Source organism: Tursiops truncatus, chromosome 13 (genome assembly GCF_011762595.2).
Source record: "Tursiops truncatus isolate mTurTru1 chromosome 13, mTurTru1.mat.Y, whole genome shotgun sequence".
NCBI classification, from domain to species: Eukaryota; Metazoa; Chordata; class Mammalia; order Artiodactyla; family Delphinidae; genus Tursiops; species Tursiops truncatus.
Window position 1 is genome coordinate 11,544,145 of NC_047046.1, and position 23,530 is coordinate 11,567,674.

The 23,530-nt window shown below is 47.1% G+C and overlaps 1 protein-coding gene across 1 annotated transcript in view; it reads left to right on the forward strand.

The window, feature by feature from the left end:
• KSR2 (kinase suppressor of ras 2) overlaps window positions 1-23,530 on the forward strand; it is a 404,068-nt gene that overhangs the window by 328,835 nt on the left and 51,703 nt on the right. The window contains exons 10-14 of the mRNA XM_033836923.2: window positions 2,178-2,346; window positions 11,160-11,201; window positions 11,849-11,921; window positions 14,937-14,985; window positions 16,808-17,175. Of these exons, the coding sequence (XP_033692814.1) occupies window positions 2,178-2,346; window positions 11,160-11,201; window positions 11,849-11,921; window positions 14,937-14,985; window positions 16,808-17,175 (701 nt within the window). The remainder of the gene's footprint in view (window positions 1-2,177; window positions 2,347-11,159; window positions 11,202-11,848; window positions 11,922-14,936; window positions 14,986-16,807; window positions 17,176-23,530) is intronic.

The window sequence follows — 23,530 nt, forward strand, 5'->3', positions numbered from 1 at the left end:
CCTGGAATCAGGAGTACTTTGTCCAAGGAATGTTTGTAGGAGTTTGATCCACAAGAGCCACAGAGGATAACAACCTAGCTGTCCTTCAATGGAAGGTTGATCAAATAAACTGTGGTACATCCACACCATGAAATACCACTCAGCAATAAAAAGGAACAGTCCATCGATGCATGCAATAACTTGGAAGACTCTCCAGAGAACTGTTCTGAGTGGAAAAAGCCAATCCCAAAAGGTTACATACTATAGGATTCAATTTATAGAACATTCTTGAAATGACAAAATTATAGCAATGGAGAATAGGGTAGCGGTGGCAGGGATAAAAGATGGGAGGGAGGGGTGGTGAGGAGAGAGGGGGCAGTGGGTGTGGTTAGAAAAGGGCAACACGAGGGCCCCTTCTGGGGATGGAACTGTTCTGTATCTTGACTGTATCGATTCAGTGTCCGGGTCATGATATTGTACCATAGTTTTGCAAGATGTTATCCTTGGAAAAAACTAAGTAAGAATGCATGGGATCCCTCTATTATTTCCTGCAACTACATGCAAATCTGCAGTTATCTCAAATAATAAGCTTAATTGCAAGAGTAAACGCCGTCATCAATATAATCGCTACCGTTTGTTGATAGCAAAGTGCCTTAGCGCAGTGCTCAGGGCGTAGGTACATACATAACCTTAGTTAAACTTCGCAACAGATCCACACACAGTGGGTGTTCTTCGCCCACATGAAGGACAGGGAGAGACTGAAGCTCCCAGAGGGGAAGTCACTGCTGTGGAGGCAGTGTGACCGCGTGGGAGTGGGGTGGACTCTGGGAGGGGGACGTGCACAGCACCGGTTGAGCACGGAATGCCACTGGGCATCCAGATGGGGAATGTCTGTTCCCCACCCCACACTCCCCACCCTCATATGCTGGTTGGTGTTTGCTACACCAGCTCTGGAGTTTGGCAGGTGAACACACCTGTTGACTAATAACCAGATCACACAAAACCATCCTCGGGCACCTGGAGCCAAGCTGAACGGTGGGCCTCTGAGTAATGCAGGGACCAAGTGATCCATGTCCTGTGAGTGAACAGATTAAGGTTCCCCTGAGAGCTCTTAGCTCTGCAGGCTCTGAGAGGCAGGAACCCCTTTTCTGGGATGCTGAGGTTTGCTAGTGTTATTCGCATTTTACAGAGGGCAAAACTGAGGAATGGCGAGGTTAAGCATTTTGTTCAGGATGCGGGGGGAAGAGGTGGCCATGGGATTTTGAATCTGCCTTTGCCTCACTCTGGTTTCTGCTTGTAAGAGTTTGCTGGGGATGCTGGGTAGCTAAGACAAATTACCACAAACTGAGTAGCCAAGACAAAAGACGTTCTCTCACAGTCTGGAGTGCAGAAGTCTGAGATGGAGGTGTCGGCAGGGTTGGTTCTTTCTGGAGACTCTGAGGGAGAATCCATTCCATGCCTCTCTCCTTACTTTCGGTGGCTCCAGCAATCCTTGGCATTTCTTGGCTTCTAGAAGCATCAGTCTCCTGTCTACCCCTGTCTTCAAATCGCCTTTTCCTCTGTGTGTCTTTCCTTTTCTGTTTCTTATAAGGACACTTGACATTGGATTTAATGCCCCCCACGCCCAAATCCAGGATGATCTCATTTCAAAATCCCTGACCAGCGCCGTTCTGAGGGTGCACACACAGATTGTATCTTCCTCTTGACTTTAGAGCAGTTTCAAGGGCCGGAAGAGGCATTGCTGGTTCCAACTGAGATGCGAGGGAAGTTGCTGCAGGCTTGCTCTCACACTCTCTCTTGAGCTGTCAGGCTGTTGATTCTTTAATAAACACTCAGGATGCGAGGCGTTAGGATGGGAAGAACACTCTGGGCACCTCTGCGTGGGACTTTCCAAAATCAAAGAGGCGCAGGGAGCGTGACTGTCGCCTACATAGCTTTCATTATGTGGTAACCTTTCAGTCCGGGCTCCAAGCAGTGGACAGGAATTTGACCCCAGAAGCTGTCCCATCCGCAGCTGGATGCAACCTGGTGGGGATGATGAAGCAGGTGGGGGGACTTTGGAAGGATCTGGTGGTTGAGGAAAACGGAAGAGATGCTGTGGATGCTAGGGTGGGGTCTCTTCCTGTGCAACCCACCCTCACTGCTGTGTCTCTGCCTCTCTGTCGGCCCCTGCCCCCTGCCCTACTTTCTTCCTGCAGGACCACATCCCTGTTCCTTACCAGCCAGACTCTAGCAGCAATCCCTCGTCCACAACGTCCTCCACGCCCTCCTCGCCAGCGCCCCCGCTCCCTCCCAGTGCCACGCCGCCTTCTCCCCTACACCCTTCTCCGCAGTGCACAAGGCAGCAGAAGAACCTCAACCTGCCAGGTACCTCCATGCTTGGGAAGCTACAGGGGGGCGCTCTGGGTTCGTGCCAGAGCCATTTCCGGACTAGTCCATGCGTAAAGGCAATGAGGTGGGAGCATATGGATTGAGCCTTACCATATGCAGGGCAGTTGCTACATATTACCTTATTTGATCTTTAGAGTAGCCATAACGTAAGTACGATCAGCTCCATTTTACAGATGAGGAAACAGAGGCTCAGAGAGGTAAAGGGACTCTTAGAGACTCAGTCTTTTGGGAAACAGCAACCCAGAGTCTCCACCTAAGTCTGAGTCACAGGGGGAGCCATTGGCTCTGGAGCTGGCCGTTGTCTTATGAGCTAAATCAGTTGAAACTGGCAACAGGGCTGCATTCTGAGTCCTACCCCAGACATCAGGACAGGGCTCTGAATGAGCGGGCTGGCGTCCGATATTCCGTATCCAGCTCTCTCATGTCCCTGACCTGTGACCTCTGACTTCAGTTTTCTCATCTCTGAAAGGATATAGGTGGACGAGAGGACCCAGAGGGTCTTCCAGCTCACAAACTCCAGGGCACTCGGCTGCTGACCTGAGACTATGTGCTGGGCTGTGAGATGGTGGAGAGGCCGTCATGTGATGATTTGGCTTCTCGGACTTAAGAAAGGGCTCTCTCTCTGCTCCTAGGCAGGCCAGACCTAAGAGTCTTCCTACCCCTTCCGGGGCCCGGCCCAGCCCACTTGCCGTTCTAGGGCCCCAAGGACATTTCCAGTTCAGCCATATTGGCAGCATCATAGCTGACGTCAAGACAGAGGCTGGCGGGCTGAGGTCTGGCTTGGCCAGTTGGGAGCAAAGTCTAGGTCTGTGTTGTTCAACATGGTACCCACTAGTCATGCATGGCTGTTTAAATTTAAACTAATTAGGGCTTCCCTGGTGGCGCAGTGGTTAAGAATCCGCCTGCCAATGCAGGGGACACGGGTTCGAGCCCTGGTCCGGGAAGATCCCACATGCCACAGAGCAGCTAAGCCCGTGCACCACAACTATGGAGCCTGCGCTCTAGAGCCTGCGAGCCACAACTACTGAGCCTGTGCTCTAGAGCCTGCGAGCCACAACTACTGAGCCTGTGCTCTAGAGCCCGTGAGCCACAACTACTGAGCCTGCGTGCCACAACTACTGAAGCCTGTGCGCCTAGAGCCTGTGCTCCGCAACAAGAGAAACCACTGCAACGAGAAGGCCGCGCACTGCAACGAAGAGTAGCCCCCGCTCACCACAACTAGAGAAAGACCGCACGCAGCAACGAAGACCCACTGCAGCCAAAAATAAATAAATAAAATAAGTAAATTAAAAAAAAATTAAATGAATTAAAATTAAATATAATTAAAATTTTAATTCCTCAGTCACACTAGCCACATTTCAATGCTTGCAAGCCACATGTGGTTAGTGGCTGCCATACTGGACAGCACAGGTATAGAGCATTTCCCACCATTGCAGAAAGTTCCACCAGACAGTGCTGGGCTAGGGGCTGATTTCCTCCTGAGCCAGCGAGCTTCACGCAGGGGGAAAATATCCCAGGTCTGTAGCCACAAGTCACACCTGCAAGCCTAACCAGCCGTGAGAGAATATCTGGGAAACGAACGAAGACCCAACCCCACATCTGGACAACGCCCAGATACAACCACCCACTGAGGACAAGCTGATCAAGTCACCTGCCCACACTGCTTTGATCTGGGCTGTGTCCAAAGGGATAGAGTGTGTTTTAAAACTTGCATCATGGAAATTTTTTGGTTAAGTCCAAGCCCGAGGCAGCCTCATACCTGTGGTGTGAGGGCCACTCACCTGGCAGCCAGCAAGGACCATAACGGGAGTCAGTAAGTGCCCCCGAGTCAACAAGGCAACAATTGCCCAGCATTTCCGTAGACTGAGGGTTCCCACCAGCACCCCGAGCCATTGCCACTTCTCTGGAAGGAGGGGAATGGAAAAAAGGCCCTTTGACACCCCATGACCCCCCAATTTCTGGAGGGAGGGGCTGGGTCCTTTCCTAGAGCTGTACCACCTGCCACCCAAGACACACACTTAGGGCTATTTTCCCAGTAACTGTTTGCTACTTGTTTATGGGTGAGGGTAGCAGGGGCGGGAAAGAACCTCTTAAGGGAGAACCACGCCTCAAAGCACCACAGCTCTTTTCATCTCCAGAAGACTGCCGGCATCTTTAAACAAGAGACCTGACTCACCAGGGGTGGTCACTGTTCCATCTGCTCCTTTGTCCCTTCCGTCAGAGCCCCAGGGAGGGGCCTTGGCCAAGTTGCAGTGCTCGCCTGCCAGTGGATCTGCATCCACTCCATGGCAGGTCCCAACACTGTCCTGACCCTCTTTAGGGAGTGGGCTAAGGGGTCCTTTGGGGGAAGGCGCTTTAGAACAGCAGTTAAGAGTGTGGGTTCTGGAGCCAGGCTGCTTGGGTTCAAATCCCAGCTCCGTCACTTAACAACTGTGTGATGCTGAACAAACTGCTTGCCTCTCTGTGCCTCTGTTCCCTCGTCTGTACAACGGGGATAATAATAGTACCTACTCTGTAGAATCCTCGAAGGGCTAAGCGTTACCATATATGTACAGAGCTTAGCAGAGCACCTGTCTTGTCAAAGAGCTCAACAAAGGTGAGCTATTTTCATTATTATTAGATAAACACGGGAATAGCAAATTACTGTGGCTACCAGTGGTAAGTAATCCGGGCCTAACTAGAATTGTGGAAATAAAGATGAAATCCCCATGTACCATGGTATTGGGAGTAAGAATCAAATTAAACTTTGGGGTTAGGTAATTTAGCATTGACTGTCGAAGTTTCAAATGTACATTCCTTGGACCAGCAAAATCACTTTTAAGAATTTATATACAGAAATGTTTGCAAAGGGCAATGGGGATCTGTATGTAAGGATTTCATAGCAACAGTAAAAAATTTGGACTCAACCCAAATGCCCATCAGGAGGGGAGTGTTTGAATACGCTAATATATCTATATAACCAAATACTCAGCCACCCTTAAAAAGAATGGAGTAGCTCTTTGTAAATATCCTGACATGGAAAGATACCCACAATATCTTTTAAGTGGAAAATAAGTGATGTGCAAAGCAACGGGTACAATAACATCCTATTTATTGTAACATGGTTTTATATGTTTGTATATGTATGTTTAAATGTGTGTGTGTATATATATGTTTGTATATGTACACAGATGTCTGCAAGACTTCATGGCAGGTGTTCTAAGAAAAGGAATTTTCTTTTATGCACTTCTGTAATGTATATAAGAGCAAGGAATATGCACCCGTTTTATAATTGAATAATAACAATAAAATGCAATGTCGACAGGGAAAACAAAATAGGCCCCTCCAGAAGGGCCGCCAGACCTTCCCTCTGTCTTAGGCAGTTTTTGCAAAATTCCCCCAGGGTGACAGGCATCTGTTCTGTTCATACGAGGCCCTGGTCACCTGTTATACTCTAGACTGTGAGCCTCTGTTGATGGGAAAAGGAGCTTTGGCCCTGGTTGCCTGCCAGATGTTGAGTTTTCTGAAGACTATTCAAGCTAATGCCTAGGCATAAAAATGTCCCTGGCATTGATTGATCTAGAATATTCTTTCTCTAAAACAGGCTGTGCGGTTAATGGTCATTTGGCTCATTTGCTAACCTCAGGGCACCCACGGGCTTGGTGGGATTTGCGATTGTGCTCTGCTGGTCGGCTGGACCTCCTTGTTTTCCGCCACTCCCTTAAGAAGCCTGGTGCTATGTTGGGCATGGCACAGTGTAGGACGGAGTCAAGAGGGCTACATTTGGATCCCAGATTTGCCCCTTCCCACCTCTGTGGCCTTGAGTATGGCACTGGCCCCGTTTAGATCTCAGTTTCTCATCTGTAAAGTGGGTCTAACTTGCAGGCTTGTGTGACATTTGATGTGGGAAGGTACATGAAGGGGCTTTGTAAGGGACTATCGTGTGGGTTTTAGAGGCTGGAGTGTTCAAATGCCTTCCTTCTTGGGCGTAATCTAGTGCCATGTTTAGTGTCTGTCTCCTGCCTCAGAACATCAGCTCCATGAGACTAGGAAACTAATCTGCTTCATCCACCCCTCTGCGCCCAAAGCCCATCACAGTGCCCACTGCTCAAGGCACTGATGAGGTGTTTGCTGAATGAGTGAGTGAATGAGTGACTTGAGGCACTGCCCAGAGCTGCAAGTTGTTTTTTTTTTTTTTCCTTTAAACTGTCTTCTGGCCCTCAGACTGCATTCATCCATTCCGATATCCTTAACGGGTATTTATTAAGCATCTACTACATACCAGGTACTGTACAAGACACCACGTATGGGGGCAAGGCACAAACCAGAAATGCCCTGTAAAAGTTTGCCGTTGCTGCTGTAGCAAATCACCACGAGCTTAGAGGCTTAAAGCAGCAGAAATTTAGTATCTTATGGTTATGGAGGTCAGAAGTCCAAAATCAGTTTCACTGGACTCAAAATCAAGGAGCTGGTTTCTTCTGGAGGTTCTAGGAAGGAATCCATTTCCTTGCCTTTTCCCGGCTTCTAGAGGCTGCCTGCATTCCTTTGCTCATGGCCTCTCATCACTGCAGCCTCTGCCTCTGTATCACATCTCCTGTGATTCTCTCTGACTTGGATCCTCCTGCCTCCCTCTCGTAAGGACCCTTGTGATTATGTTTAGGGTTCACCCAGAGAATCCAGGATAATCTCCTCATCTCAAGATCCTTAACTTCTTCACATCTTCAAAGTCCCTTTTGCCATGTAAGGTAACATATTCACGGGTTCCAGTGGCTAGGATATGGCCATCTTAGGGATGGGGGTGGGGGAGAGGGCATCATTCTGCCTGTCACAGTCTCTGTTCTCATGGAGTTTATAGCTTAGTGGGAGAGACAGGTGTTAGCCGAGCAAACATCCACATGAAAATAGGATTATAAGTTGTGATAAGTGCTGTGAAGGGAAAGAACAGTGCTATGAGCAAATTCAAGAAGAGAACAAGTTTAGGTTGAAAGGTCAGAGGCAGCTGAGTTCTGAAGACTGGCCAGAGAGGGCTGGTGGGGAGTTGTCCAGGCAAAGAGAGGGGAACACATGCAAAGCCCCTGCCACGGGAAAGAGCTGGGAAAAAATGTCCCAGTGGCTGGAGTGCCATAAACAAGGCACCAAGCAAGACTCAGAGCTGCAGGGCTGAGCCTGGCAGGGCCTTGTAGGGCTTGGCAGGAATGTAGATTTTATTTAAGACACAATGAGAGGCCGTTGCAAGGTTTAGGCAGGGGATATTTTGATCGTTCTTCTTTCCTTCTAGATCCTTCCTTTCAGATGACCACTCAGGCTGCTCTCTGGGGAGCCCATAGGGAGGGAATGGGGGCTTCAGGGTGGAAGAGCCTTCAAAGTGGCCTGCTTGTCTCTCTGACCTCTGGTCATCTGCAGCCTCCCAGTTCCTGGGTCCTCTTTGACGCCAGAGAGCCAGGAGCCACTCGGGTTCATCTACTGCCCCTAGGACCTGCTTCTCGCTGGTGTCCGTTATCAGCAAGAAGAACAGGCAGGACTCACAGCGCCCTTTCCCTCCTCCTCTGGCCAAGACTCTCTCCCTTTCGGCCGTCAGGACCGAGCTGTTATCAGGCACTTGAAGGGGTCCAGGCGGGGGTTGGCTCTGAGCGTGGAGGCCTTTGCCAGGTGTCGCATTGCCTGACACCTGTCCCGTCTCAGAGTGGTGCCTTCTCTCCATCACCAGCCCCGCCTCCTTAAAAGAACACTTAACTGCCAGCTAACCTCTTCTGCAGACACTGAATCCTCGGTCCCAGTTGGGGAGGGAAGAGATCAACTAAGTCTCTTGACAATCCCAGGTAGTTTTTCTTCTTTTAATTTTAGCCCCTTGTTGACTAACAAAGTGTCTGCCTGCAATGAAAAAACCTAAGTAATCTAATGGAAGAAAGGTCCCTGACATCATGGAGGTTGGATTTCTTTTAAAGCTTTGTCATGTAACCTTGAATGAGTTGCTTCCCAGCCCAGGCACTTCATCTTCCAGAATCAAAAATGCATCCATGGGCTTCCCTGGTGGCTCAGTGGTTGAGAGTCCACCTGCCGATGCAGGGGACACGGGTTCGTGTCCCGGTCCGGGAGGATCCCACATGCCGCGGAGCGGCTGGGCCCGTGAGCCGTGGCCGCTGAGCCTGCACATCCGGAGCCTGTGCTCCGCAACGGGAGAGGCCACAGCAGTGAGAGGCCTGCGCACCGAAAAAAAAAAAAAAAGCATCCATTTCAATTCCAGCTAGCTGAGGTATTTGGGAATTGCTGTGCTAAAAGAGAGTTGAGTAATTGAACAAACGTGAGCAGCTTACCCACGGGGTGCACGGCACCAAACCAGGTGCTTGGCATCCTGAGATGCCAGGACTTGCTGTCCATCCCAGGGGGAATTTATAAATCAACTGCACCCTCAGGGGCAGCTAATGACTTCGCCCTTTGAAACCATCTGACTGTCTATGAATTATAAAGCATTCTCGTCTGTTAGTTAGGAGAGCTTAGAAGGAGATGGGCTTATGCATCGCAGCTGATCCTGATTCTGCACGTTCTATGCCCTCTTATTTCATGTCATGATGAGCTCAGCCCTATGAAGGAGAGATTTTTATTATCCCCATTTTACACATCTGGAAGCTGAGACTTGGAGAGAGTTGCTGAAGCTTTTATAAGCAATGAAGGAAGAACAAGAATTCAGCCCTACAGGATCAGCTTCCAGACTCCAGGCTTGGAACCACTACTAATTCTTGGTGAGCCAGCTTGTCGCTGAATGAGTAGAACTGTTTCCGGAAGTATATTCACCAACTCAGACTCATATCTGATCCCATCCCTGCTCACTGCCTTTACTTGAGGATATAAAACTCTGTGTGACCTGTCCCCCACCCCTGACACCGCTTGTACTCCCTGGTCCAGGCCCTCCACCCTACTGGAATAGTGCTAACATTGGAAACCTTGGGGATGTCCAGAACAACCGGCCTCCAGTGAACAGACTGGAAGTAAACTGAATTGTAAGAGAACGAGCAGAGAATTTGAGGAAGTGTCTTTTATATGACTTTTCCCTAAATATGGAAATTAATTAATGCCTGTCGTAGGCAGAATAATGGTCCCCCAGAGAGGACCACGCTCTAATCCTGGGTTCTGTGAATATGTTACTTTATACGGATAAAAAGACCTTTGCAGCTGTTACTAAATTAAGGATCTTGAGGTGGAAAGATTACCCTGGATTATCTGGGTGGACTCGAAATGCAATCACGAGGATCCTTATGAGAGCGAGATGAGAAGGTCAAAGCCAGTAGAAGGCGATGTCGGGACGGAAGCAGAGATGGGGGTGATGGGACTGTGATCCAAGAAATACAGGCAGGCTCTACAGCTGGAAAAGGCAAGGAGTGATTCTCCTTTGGAGCCTCCAGAAAGAATCAGTCCTGCCAACACCTTCATTTAGCCCCTTACAACTGTTTTTAGATTCTGACCTCCAGAACTCGAAGAGGATAAGGTTGTACTGTTTTAAGCCATCCCGTTTATGGTAAGTTATTACAGCAGCCATAAGAAAACTAATACAATGCTCAATGCAGCAAATTGGAAAAACACAAGAAACACATAAAGGACTTTTTCAGTTTTATTGAGATACAGTTGACATATAACATTGTATAAGTTTAAGGATATAATGATTTGATATATGTATCTGTTGCAAAATAACATCCATCACCTCACATAGTTATCAATTGTTTTTCCTTGTGATGAGAACTTTTAAGATCTACTCTCTTAGCATCTTTCAAATAGACGATACAGTATTGTTAATTACAGTCGCCATGCTGTACATCACATCCCCAGGACTTATTTGTCTTATAACTAGACATTTGTACCTTTTGACCACCTTCACCCAATTCTATCCCCATTCCCCACTTCTGGCAATCACAGATCTGATCTCTGTTTCCATGAGTTTGTTTTTTTATAGATTCTACATGTAAGTGAGATCATACTGTTTGTCTTTTTCTCTCTGACTTATTTCACTTAGCATAATACCCTCTAGGTCCACCCATGTTGTCACAAATGACAAGATTTCATTCTTTATTATGGCTGAATAGTTTTCAATTGTGTGTATATATGTGTGTGTGTGTGTGTGTGTGTGTGTGTGTGTGTGTGTGTGTGTGTATTCTTTATCCATTTGTCTGTTGATGGGGACTTAGGTTGTTTCCATGTCTTTGGGATAGTGATGTCTTTTCCTTCGGATATATACCCAGAAGTGGAATCACTGGATCATATGGTAGTTCTAATCTTAATACTTTTAGGAGCCCCCATACTGTTTTCTATAGCGGCTCTGCCAATTTACATTCCCATCAACAATGCACAAGGGTTTCCCTTCCTTTACATCTTTACCAACACTTGTTATTTCTTGTCTTTTTGATAACAGACACCCTAACAGTTGTGAGGTGATACCTTATTGTGGTCATAAAAGATTTTTTTTAAGCCACTGTCATCGCTCTGCCAGAAGGGGAAGATTACTGTGTTAGATTATGGCTTTAGAGACTTTTCTCTCTGTATTTGTGTGTCCTCACACATTTACGCATTTAACAGAGATGCTCAGGATGGCTGTCTGAGTTGGGGTGCTCTGTTTTCAGGGAGTGTCAGTGGGAGGGTTGGCTTGGATGTTTCTGGCTTCTTTACACATGTTCTCAGTCCCTTGGAATTCGGGGTGTCTGCAGAAGTCTGGAAACCTCAGGGGCGGGCAGAGAACCACAGGTGGCCGCAGGAGCCCCATTTGTTACCTGAAGGGCCCACCCAGGGCAGCGCTCACTGTGATGTTTTCTTTCTTTCGCAAGCGTCCCACTACTACAAATACAGGCAGCAGTTCATTTTCCCAGGTGAGTTTCATGTGAGCTCAGTTCCTCCCGAGCAAGCTCTCTGAGGCGTGGCAGCTGCTGGAGGGGATGGAGGCGAAGGTTGCCGGGGTGAAGGAGCCCCGAGAGGATGGGGTGGAATCCCCAGACCACAGGCTGGCGGCTGGCTATGGAGGTGGAGGAGGAAGGGTGCGGGGTCCAAGGGCACAGTGGCACCAACGAGGTCCCAGAGCACAGTAGGAAGGCCTGAGTGGGTGGTCTGCAGTGCAAGGATGGGCAAGGGTGAGGAGGGGTCTAGAACCACGTGGCAGGGGAGAGATGGTCAAAGGGGCTTGAATTGGGCACTGGGAGACATGAAACCAAGTAGCCTCATCATCCCAAAGGGGACTCAGGAGTGAGGAGGTTCCAGTGGGTGTTTCAGGCCAGAGGCTTAGGGCCTCCGGCAGCCCCCAGGTGACAGTGGGGAACTTTGTTCAGGATGTCATCTAGACCACTCGTGCACCTAGGCAGGTAAATCCAAGTGGCCGGGGAAGGGAGAGAGGGGATTGTGCAGCCCCAGGGACTCATGGTCTGGTGAGTTCTCAGCTGCCGGCATCTCCTGGGAATCAGGCTTTTGGGGGTGGTTGTGGACCCCGAGTTTGGTTTCTTACTGTCTAATCTTTGACTCTCAGATGTGGTGCCGGTGCCAGAGACGCCGACCCGGGCGCCCCAGGTCATCCTGCATCCAGTGACCTCGAATCCAATGTAAGTGGAACAGAGACGTTTTCCCCTGCCCTGGCCCTTCAGTTTGCTCAGGGTCATGTCTTCTTTCCTCCTTCTCCTGGAAATGATGGGGTGGGAGGTGGGGGAGAAGTATGAGAGGGCCATAGAGACAAGGGAATAACTCAAGCTAAGAGAGAGAGAGTGTGACAGCCCAGGCCAAGAGAGGGACAGTACCCATCCCCTTGAGTCACTTCTGCCTTGTGTCCCTGGCCCTGCCGATCAAGTGTGATTTCCAGGGGCCAGACCACTTCCTTCAGACCCCCAGACCCTCCTATGATCAGAAAGACCACTTCCCCCAGGCAATAGCTGGAGCTTAATGAAAAGGCAATTATTCTACATCATTATCCCCCTTTTAAAAAGGATAATTTAGGTTTATACCAGGGATCAGCAACTTGCAGCCTATGGGACAAATCCAGCTTTCAGCATATTTTTATAAATAAAGTTTTATTGGAACACAGCCATGCCCATTTGTTCACAATGTGCTGTCTATGGAGGCTTTCAGACTACAACAGCAGAGATGAGTAGTCGCAACCGAGACCATATGGCCTGCAAAGTGTAAAATATCTACTACCTGGCCCTTTGCAGAACAAGTTTGCTGATCCCTGGTTTATAACATTATAAAAATAAAATAAGCTAATTTTGCGAAATTTGGACTATTCTATAAAAAAAGAAAGGAAAAATAATCACTTATAATTGCACCACTCTTAGAAGTGTGCTCTATTCATATTTTACATACTTGTGATCCACAGTATATGCAATTTCCATCCTGCTCTGTTTATCCCTTAATGCTATAACATCACATTTTTTCATATTATTCTGGGCTCTTCATACACATTGATTTTAATGAATGTAAGATATCATATCGATGCGGAATAATTTCCTTAACCATTTCCCTACCGCTGGATCTTACATCTTCCTATACCTCACTGTTGTAAACAACTCTGCAACAAACATCTTTGTGTGTGGTGTCTTTAGCATCCTTAAGATACAGACCCTCTTTCCAGGTGGTCTAGTGAAATCACCTTCCTTAACTTCTTTGGTTGTGACCCAAGTCTGGGGCATGCTGGGGACCTAATTCTGATTTGACTTCTTTCCCAACTCACATTTTTGCCTACTCGGTTTTCCTTCTGACTATCCTAGCTGCTCCATCCTTTCTGACCCATGTTATAGCCTTTGTTAAAGACCCAAATGGTACATGTCTGAAATCAAAGCAGGAGCGACTTGCCTAGGGATATTGTGCTGACATCTAGCTCCAGATCATTTCTCTGCTGCACATGAACCGATTCCACAATTCGTGCAAGATGAACTCCAGGCTATTAACTGAGAGTCAGGGAGTGCCGGTGAAAAACGGAGTCCATAAGTGCCTGCTATCTGCTTAAATGTGCGTGGAGTGATGGGAACTGACGCTTTGCAGAAGGGAAATCATTAAGTAGCCCCGGCTGCTGTAATCACGCCTTGATGCAAGCAGAGGCGAGCAGTCCATTTTGTTGGGCATGAGGAAGGACTCCAGCTGCCTTGTTCCACCCAAATCCCCCCCAGTGCATCAGGTTTCCAGCATGTCAGCTGTTGTGATGTGGTTTCCGCCTTCCCAAGCTGTACTGTAAATTATTGGCTAATAGGATGGCAAACGCTACTTCTTTCTCCTTCTTTGAGTTCTTACAGTCTTCCAGACTCCCCCTCACCACTTCTCCTCCAGCAAGCGGACTGACTCTGTCTGCAGGGTCAGCAGCTTTCTGGGTGAGGTCTGAGGGTCAAGATAGGGGAGGTCCCCCTCAAATGAGGAGGTGGGTCGGGGGAACCTGCTAAGCTTCCACTGCGGAAGTAGGAAGGGGGTGTGGTGGCCATTGTGATCCCTTCCTCCCACCAGTTCCAGCTCACTCCGTAAACACATCCTCTGCTCTAAAAACCCACTCCCCCAAAATCCTTTAACACATATGGTGCCCCACATCTCCATCACATACCATGTGCTCCAACACGCCCACACATCCCCAATACATCACCAGTTACACCGTCAAGAATGGCACACCCCCTCCCCCAGCATACCCAGTATGTACACCCAACTCACACGCACACAGAACAACCCCTGCACAGAGCACATTCCATAATACCCACGCAGTCCTCGGTGGACACTTAACACTCACATTGTGCCCCCAGCACCCGTATCCAGCTTGTTCCCGTACTCAGAACACAACTGCAGCTCACAAGCTCATGAATATGCATGAATCTCACACACACACACACACACACACACACACACACACACACACACACGCCTGTGTCTTCCACGCCAGTACGGTCTGGCTTCCTCCTCCCCATTCTCACCCTGCACGTGTCTTCTGAACGTGATTGGCAAGGTGCAACTCAAAACACTGCTAACCCTCAAATATATCCAGTAATCCTCTCTCCTGGGAATGTCCACACCCTCCATTTATTCAATACATACCTAACTTTCAACCCTTGTTACCTGTAGCCTTTCTGCACAACAGTAGTAATATAAATATTCCTTAAAGTCAGGAAGCCGTGTCAGTTTCAACTCTGTATCCCTCTAAAGGTCTGGCACTGTTCCTGGCACATAATTCTAACCAAATGAATGAATGAATAAATGAGCAAAAAACCAAATGAACACTAGGATCCTTCCAAAAGATTCAGAACTGTAGAGATCTGATTCATTCTCTCCTAGGGAACACCTAGAGCTCTAAGGATCCTGCCATCCATGGCATTTAGGCCAGTTTATAAGGAAACTGCTAGATTAGTGGAAACCAACAAAGAAAAATGAGCCCTGAGCAGGTCAGAAAATCTATTTAAGACAATGTCCTTGCACACCACTCCTTGGTGGCAAGGTTTTGGATTATTCTAGACACAAGCATTGAAGTGAACTTGCAGAAAAAGGCTTGGTGGTGAGGACTTCTCACTTTAAGACATTTCTTACATGGATCAGGTCAATGCATGGACCCATCTTTTCACCTGAGGGTCACGTTTATTTTTCTTTCTCTAAAGCTTGGAAGGAAATCCATTACTTCAAATTGAAGTGGAGCCAACCTCAGAGGTGAGAACCGGAGAGCAATGAAGCAACTTTTTCCGGGGGCTACCCACTTGGCAAAGCCGACTGATGTCTTTGATGACGCAGAGGGCTTGGGGCGGGCTGGGGGTACAGTGGCCCTGTTTGATGGCTGTTCTAACTCCGGGACGACTAACGAGCGGGCCCCTCCCGACACTGAGCCTAATGGGCCATTATATGGTGTGCATCACGGAAAAGCTAGTTGTGCAGAAGTTGGCAAGTGACTTGCGTTCTTAGTTGAAAATTCAGCTCAGGGCTGGGTGAGTACCAAGGGGGATGTGCCCCGCTGCTTTCTGAAGAACATGTGGTAGGAGGAGACGGGAGCCTCAGGGACACTGGCTTGGCGGGGTGTTGAGAATGTTCTGGGGCTTCTTCCCACCTGCCAGAGCCCCTGGAGGAATAAATGAAGTCTTCGGGGTGAGAACCAGAGCCCTGACTCCTCGACTCTGCTGGTCTGTCCTGAACTGAAGGGAGTGGAGTCAGGGTTTCCAGAGAAAATCATGTCCTTTTCTGGAACCATTGTGGTAGTTGGAAAATGACCGTGAAGGAAGGTGTATTTCCTGGATAATTTCTCCTGAGTGTGCCGTTGGAGACAGCTTGCTCAGATTCGGGGTCAGAGAGACCTGTACCCAACCAAGGGGCCACCTTCTCCGGCTGTCTTGTCAGACTCCAAGCCCCTGAAAATCCCCCCGGCTCAGGCACCTGCTGCTCCCCCATTCCAGCCAAAGAACCCAAGGGGCAGGACCCTGCAGCCCCAGGTGCCCCCAGACACCAGGCTGCGAAGGTAGGTCCCTGGGCCTTGAGTGTCTAACTGTTGCAGTGGTCATGTCTAAGTGTGCCTGAGTCATGTGGGTGTGCAGGGTAAAAATGAAGAGTCCTGGCCCTGGCCTTATGACATTCTGGTTCAGAAAATCTGGGCGGGGCCTAGGAATCTGCATTTTATAAGCCATCCCAGTGGATGTTTCCTACAGGCGGTCAGGTCTGTGCAAAGAACTCAACAGATATTCACCTTATTGAAAACCTCATACCACCCCCAGGGGCAGATGTCATTAGCCCCACTTTATGATGAGGAAAAGAAGGCCCAGGGAAGTGAAGTGACTTGCCCAAGGTCACACAGCGGCCAGATTCCAGCTCATTTGGTCTGAGTGTTAGGCTCATTCTGTCAACCTCTCCCTCTTGTATCTCAGCTGCACAGGAACCCCCGGCCTCTGGCCTGTGCTGAGTAGCTCTGACATCTCTCAGTTTCTGCCTCCTCAATTCCAAATTCCCTGGGGAAGCGAAGGCCCTCCGTGTCGAGGGTTGTCATGTTATATGTAGGTGTATGGTGTACCCATATTTCAGCCTGTCATTTTCCTTACTCCCACATAAATAATCAGGCAAGTCAAAACATCATGGTCGCCTAGGAGGGCGTCAGATATTAGGATCTGAGAGGCCTGAATCTTAATCCTAGCTCAGCCTGGCTGCCTGACCAGAGCTAGGCACTTCCCACAGGGACCAACCATCCCCGTTTGCCAGTTTTCCAAGTGTGAGACTTTCAGTGCCCAAACGGGTAATGTCATGGGAAACCGGAATACGTGGTCCTCCTAGCATTTCCCCTCTCTGAGCCTCAGTTTCCCTGTAGCACAAGAGGGATGGATTGCCAGGATCTCCCTTTCAGCTCCTTCATTGCAGTACAGTGATAGGCAGGAGGTACCTGGGCAAATAGAGAGACACGTGTGCACCAGCCGAAAACACACAGTGGGGCACAATGGGACCTGGCGGGCAGGTGGGGCAGTGGCGGGAACTGACCCCTGTCCCCCTCTGGCCGCAGAACGAGGAGGGTCACGACGAGGCCGAGGAGTCGGAGGATGACTTTGAGGAGATGAACCTGTCCCTGCTCTCGGCCCGGAGCTTCCCGCGCAAGGCCAGCCAGACCAGCATCTTCCTTCAGGAGTGGGACATCCCCTTTGAGCAGCTGGAGATCGGCGAGCTCATCGGGAAGGGCCGCTTCGGGCAGGTGTACCATGGCCGCTGGCACGGGGAGGTGGCCATCCGGCTGATCGACACTGAGAGGGATAATGAAGACCAGCTCAAGGCCTTCAAGCGGGAGGTGATGGCCTACAGGCAGACACGGCACGAGAACGTGGTGCTCTTCATGGGCGCCTGCATGAGCCCGCCCCGCCTGGCCATCATCACCAGGTCAGTCCCACCCGGGCTCCCCGCCCGTACGCTCGTTCCCAAAGCCCTGCTTCCGGCAGCGTTGAGAAATGCGGGTTCTGGTGAATTCAACATTCTGGTAAATAGAGAGTCTCTGGCTTTACCAAATCACAACTTACATGGTTTGAAGATTTGAGAGTCCAGAAAATACGATTAATGCTAGAACTCTGGCAGAGTGGTGCCCTGGAGCGGGCAACACATGGGGAGTCAGAAAGGCGGATTCTAAACCCGCCTGTGCTCCATATTTGTGAAACAGCGTCTCTGAGACTCACTTTCTCCAAATGTAAATTGAACGGATTAGGCTAAATCAGGGGTCAGCAAACTTTCTCTCTAAAGGACCCAACAGTATTTTTGGCTTTGCGGGCCATACAGTTTCTCTAGTGACTGCGCAGCTCTGCTACTGTAGTGTGAAAGCAGCCTCAGACAAGATGTTAATGGATGTACGTGGCTGTGTGCCAATCAAACATTATTAACACAACCAGGCGATGGGCTGGGTTTGGCCTGCAGACCCTAGTTTGTTGACCCCTGGACTGACATTCTGATGACTTGCTCTGGCTTTCATTAAAATAGCAGAGCACTTTTGTCGAACTCTACCATGGTTGTTTTAAATATCCAGGATCCATGGTCTATAGCTGCACAAAAGGGGTAGTTAACAGAGAACTGACATTAAGAAAATGTCACATGATAGGAACTTTCTTGGACTTGCTCTCTCTAACCTGTAGGCATTGAAAAAAAATAGCTTTGGTTTCAGTTGAACAGTTGTGGAACAATCCTTTGGTGTGTTTTTAAACTCTGGCCTTTGCTCCTCTGTTGCATTAGGACTGGCCACAGCAGCAGTGTTCTTGGTGTGTCCTGTGATGCCAGGTGTCCATTAGGAGGCTTCTCATTCTTATTCTCAACCCAAGCAATAAGATCCCAAATACACAAGCCTCACACTTGGGCAGGTGCCATAGTGGGAGCTGTGGGCTCAGGGAAGAGCTGCTGTGTCTTTGATCTGCTCCCTTGTGATCCATACAAAGCCTTTTTGAGTCCATTTGTAAGACCTGGGTGATTGGTAGAAGGTGTGTTATTGTCCGTCACCATTGATTATGCAGCTGGTGGGTTGACTGGAACTCACGTGTCAAATGGTAAGTGCTTGCAAAGGACTAGAGATCTAAGGATGGCCCTTCGACCCTCCTTGAACCAGGGTAGAAATTGACGGTTCTCAACTCTACACAGGACCAGAAGTGGCTCTCAAATAATCAGCCCAGATCATATTCAAGGGCTGAGCTGTCCTGATTAGGTGAGTGTATCAGTAAGCTTTTGCTGAGTAACAAATACCCCAAAGTCACAGTTTCTTTCTAGTCTGCAAACAGTTCTGGGCTGAGCCAGGCTCAGTAGCTGGGCTCTTAGATGTATCTGTGGTCCGCTGGCTGTTCAGACTGAGGGATGGTCAGTCTCAGACACATTCACTCATGTGTCTGCTGTTGGCAGACTGTCAGCTGGGGTGCCTCGGCTCTTCTCCACACAGCCTCTCATCCCCGCAACAGGCCAGCCTGGGCTCATTCCCATGGGTAGTCTCAGGGTTCCAAATGCAGCAAGACAACAAGAGGTCAAGCCCTGTTGGACAAGTGCCTTTCACATCTCTGTCTGCGTTGCATTGGCCAAGTCACGTGGCCAACCTCCATCCAAGGCATGGAGAACAGAGTCTGCCTTTGGATGGGAGCATTTGCAATGCCATGTTGCAAGAACGTGGATGCAGGGAGAGAGACAGTCTGCAGCCATTCTTACCACCTACCACTGCATGTAAGACCCTTAGCTCCCTCTTCTTTCCCCTTTCTAGTATGTATCATCTATATTAGCAGGCTGTCAACGGTCCTTTACTGGAGGTGCACAAGTCTGGTTGGAAGGTGGTCTTTCCCCCACCACTGGCCTTCTGCCCACTGTTCCCACCAGTCTGTTAACCCAGCTTTCTCTCTGGTCAGCCCCTCACCTTCTGACCTGCTGACCCCTCTTTTTCAAATCCCCAAATTAGAAATTTGAAATCCATCATCTCTTCTCCTTTGCCTAGACCCTCTAAGGACCTCCCGGCCTCTGACTTTTTCAGGGGTATCAGTGGAACCCAGTTACCCAAGCCTCCCTCCCCTCTTTCCCAAGGGCTGGCTAATTGGAAATGGATGGATTCAGTCAGCAGCCATCCTTGAAAAAAGAGTGGTCATTATGAAAATGTGTTGCTCCCCCTGCAAGCCAGCTGCGTTGGCAGCCCCGCTTCTATTACATACAAAATTCTGAGTCCCCCTCCCCAAGCACCATAACTGCCTGCAGATTTCACAAAGAGCGCAGCCTTTTCCTGGCACCATGATAAAGACTCTGCAGCTTTGGGACATATAATTGGTCTCTGGAGTGTTTTGGTATTTTGTTTGAAGAAGCCAGATGAGCCCCAAAGAAGTGACATTTATTGCATATTATTGTGTCGTTATATATTTATCTTAGAGAGCGGCTGAGTGCCCTCCTCTCTCCCGTTCAGCAACGTCCACTTGTTGGCCACCCAGGTTTCTTATCTGAACATTCAGTTTGAAACCAAATATTTGAGTAATTTGATTAATCACTCGCATTCGTGCAGTTGGTTGGCAGAGGTTGATGGTTGGATGATAGCCAACCAACTGGAACAGTTTCTGGACCCTGGATTTATTTTACAGGGAACATAAGACCAGATAATTACCTGGCATATTCTGGATAAATTCACAATGGCATGTTCTAGCCAATTACCTAGTAATTATCGTTGAAGTTAACAAGTATTTCTAAGATTAGCTTCCTTGTAATGCGATGTGTATGGCTCTTGGGGAATGAGTAATAACCAACTAGTTACCCAATTGCTAGATCCACAAATGCAATTAGCAGCAGTATTGCTAAATCGTTTCACGATTGGGTCATTATGAGATGATTGCAAAGCTATCGACAGTCGGCACAATTGCTCATTTTTTAAAACTCCAGATGGAATTTGAATGCCAATAAAGATAGAGTTGAATGAAAGCATCTCTTATCCTTCTACCTTGCTGCAGCGTTTCTTTTTTTTTTTTTCTTTTTAACATATTTATTGGAGTATAATTGCTTTACAATGGTGTGTTAGTTTCTGCTTTACAACAAAGTGAATCGGTTATACATATACATATGTTCCCATATCTCTTCCCTCTTGCGTCTCCCTCCGCCCCACCCTCCCTGTCCCACCCCTTTACGTGGTCACAAACCACCTAGCTGATCTCCCTGTGCCATGCGGCTGCTTCCCACTAGCTATCCACTCTACGTTTGGTAGTGTATATATGTCCATGCCACTCTCTCACTTCGTCACAGCTTACCCTTCCCCCTCCCCATATCCTCAAGTCCATGCTCTAGTACATCTGTGTCTTTATTCCCGTCCTACCCCTAGGCTCTTCATGACATTTTCTTTTTCTTAGATTCCATATATATGTGTTAGCATACGGTATTTGTTTTTCTCCTTCTGACTTACTTCACTCTGTATGACAGACTCCAGGTCCATCCACCTCACTACAAATAACGCAATTTCGTTTCTTTTTATGGCTGAGTAATATTCCATTGTATATATGTGCCACATCTTCTTTATCCATTCATCTGTTGATGGACACTTAGGTTGCTTCCATGTCCTGGCTATTGTAAATAGAGCTGCAATGAACATTTTGGTACATGACTCTTTTTGAATTATGGTTTTCTCAGGGTATATGCCCAGTAGTGGGATTGCTGGGTTGTATGGTAGTTCTATTTGTAGTATTTAAGAAACCTCCACACTGTTCTCCACAGTGGCTGTATCAATTTACATTCCCACCAACAGTGCAAGAGTGTTCCCTTTTCTCCAAACCCTCTCCAGCATTTATTGTTTGTAGATTTTTTGATGATGGCCATTCTGACCAGTGTGAGATGATATCTCATTGCAGTTTTGATTTGCATTTCTCTAATGATTAATGATGTTGAGCATTCTTTCATGTGTTTGTTGGCAATCTGTATATCTTCTTTGGAGAAATGTCTATTTAGGTCTTCTGCCCATTTTTGGATTGGGTTGTTTGTTTTTTTGTTATTGAGCTGCATGAGCTGCTTGTAAATTTTGGAGATTAATCCTTTGTCAGTTGCTTCATTTGCAAATATTTTCTCCCATTCTGAGGGTTGTCTTTTCATCTTGTTTATGGTTTCCTTTGCTGTGCATAAGCTTTGAAGTTTCATTAGGTCCCATTTGTTTATTTTTGTTTTTATTTCCATTTCACTAGGAGATGGGGCAAAAAGGATCTTCCTGTGATTTATGTCACAGAGTGTTTTGTCTATGTTTTCCTCTAAGAGTTTTATAGTGTCTGGCCTTACATTTAGGTCTTTAATCCATTTTCAGCTTATTTTTGTGTATGGTGGTAGGGAGTATTCTAATTTCATACTTTTATATATACCTGTCCAGTTTTCCCAGCACCACTTATTGAAGAGGCTGTCTTTTCTCCAGTGTATGTTCTTGCCTCCTTAGTCAAAGATAAGGTGACCATATGTGCGTGGGTTTATCTCTGGGCTTTCTATCCTGTTCCATTGATCTATCTTTCTGTTTTTGTGCCAGTACCGTACTGTCTTGATTACTGTAGCTTTGTAGTATAGTCTGAAGTCAGGGAGCCTGATTCCTCCAGCTCCATTTTTTGTTCTCAAGATTGCTTTGGCTATTCAGGGTCTTTTGTGTTTCCATACAAATTGTGAAAATTTTTGTTCTAGTTATGTAAAAAATGCCAGTGGTAGTTTGATAGGGATTGCATTGAATCTATAGATTGCTTTGGGTAGTAGAGTCATTTTCACAATGTTGATTCTTCCAATCCAAGAACATGGTATATCTCTCCATCTATTTGTATCATCTTTAATTTCTTTCATCAGTGTCTTATAATTTTCTGCATACAGGTCTTTTGTCTCCTTAGGTAGGTTTATTCCTAGGTATTTTATTCTTTTTGTTGCAGTGGTAAATGGGAGTGTTTTCTTGATTTCACTTTCAGATTTTTCATCATTAGTGTATAAGAATGCCAGAGATTTCTGTGCATTAATTTTGTATCCTGCTACTTTACCAAATTCATTGATTAGCTCTAGTAGTTTTCTGGTAGCATCTTTAGGATTCTCTATGTATAGTATCATGTCATCTGCAAACAGTGACAGCTTTACTTCTTCTTTTGCGATTTGGATTCCTTTTATTTCTTTTTCTTCTCTGATTGCTGTAGCTAGAACTTGCAAAACTATGTTGAATAATAGTGGTGAGAGTGGGCAACCTTGTCTTTTTCCTGATCTTAGTGGAAATGCTTTCAGTTTTTCACCATTGAGGATGATGTTGGCTGTGGGTTTGTCATATATGGTCTTTATTATGTTCAGGAAAGTTCCCTCTATGCCTACCTTCTGCAGGGTTTTTATCATAAATGGGTGTTGAATTTTGTCGAAAGCTTTCTCTGCATCTATTGAGATGATCATATGGTTTTTCTCCTTCAATTTGTTAATATGGTGTATCACGTTGATTGATTTGCGTATGTTGAAGAATCCTTGCATTCCTGGAATAAACCCCACTTGATCATGGTGTATGATCCTTTTCATGTGCTGTTGGATTCTGTTTGCTAGTATTTTGTTGAGGATTTTTGCATCTGTGTTCATCAGTGATATTGGCCTGTAGTTTTCTTTCTTTGTGACATCTTTGTCTGGTTTTGGTATCAGGGTGATGGTGGCCTCATAGAACGAGTTTGGGAATGTTCCTCCCTCTGCTATATTTTGGAAGAGTTTGAGAAGGATAGGTGTTAGCTCTTCTCTAAATGTTTGATAGAATTCGCCTGTGAAGCCATCTTGTCCTGGGCTTTTGTTTGTTGGAAGATTTTTAATCACATTTTCAATTTCAGTGCTTGTGATTGGTCTGTTCATATTTTCTATTTCTTCCTGGTTCAGTCTCGGCAGGTTGTGCATTTCTAAGAATTTGTCCATTTCTTCCAGGTTGTCCATTTTATTGGCATACAGTTGCTTGTAGTAATCTCTCATGATCTTTTGTATTTCTGCAGTGTCAGTTGTTACTTCTCCTTTTTCATTTCTAATTCTATTGATTTGAGTCTTCTACCTTTTTTTTCTTGATGAGTCTGGCTGATGGTTTATCAATTTTGTTTATTTTCTCAAAGAACCAGCTTTTAGTTTTATTGCTCTTTGCTATCGTTTCCTTCATTTCTTTTTCATTTATTTCTGGTCTGATCTTTATGATTTCTTTCCTTCTGCTAAATTTGGGTTTTTTTTGTTCTTCTTTCTCTAACTGCTTTAGGTGCAAGGTTAGGTTGTTTATTTGAAATGTTTCCTGTTTCTTAAG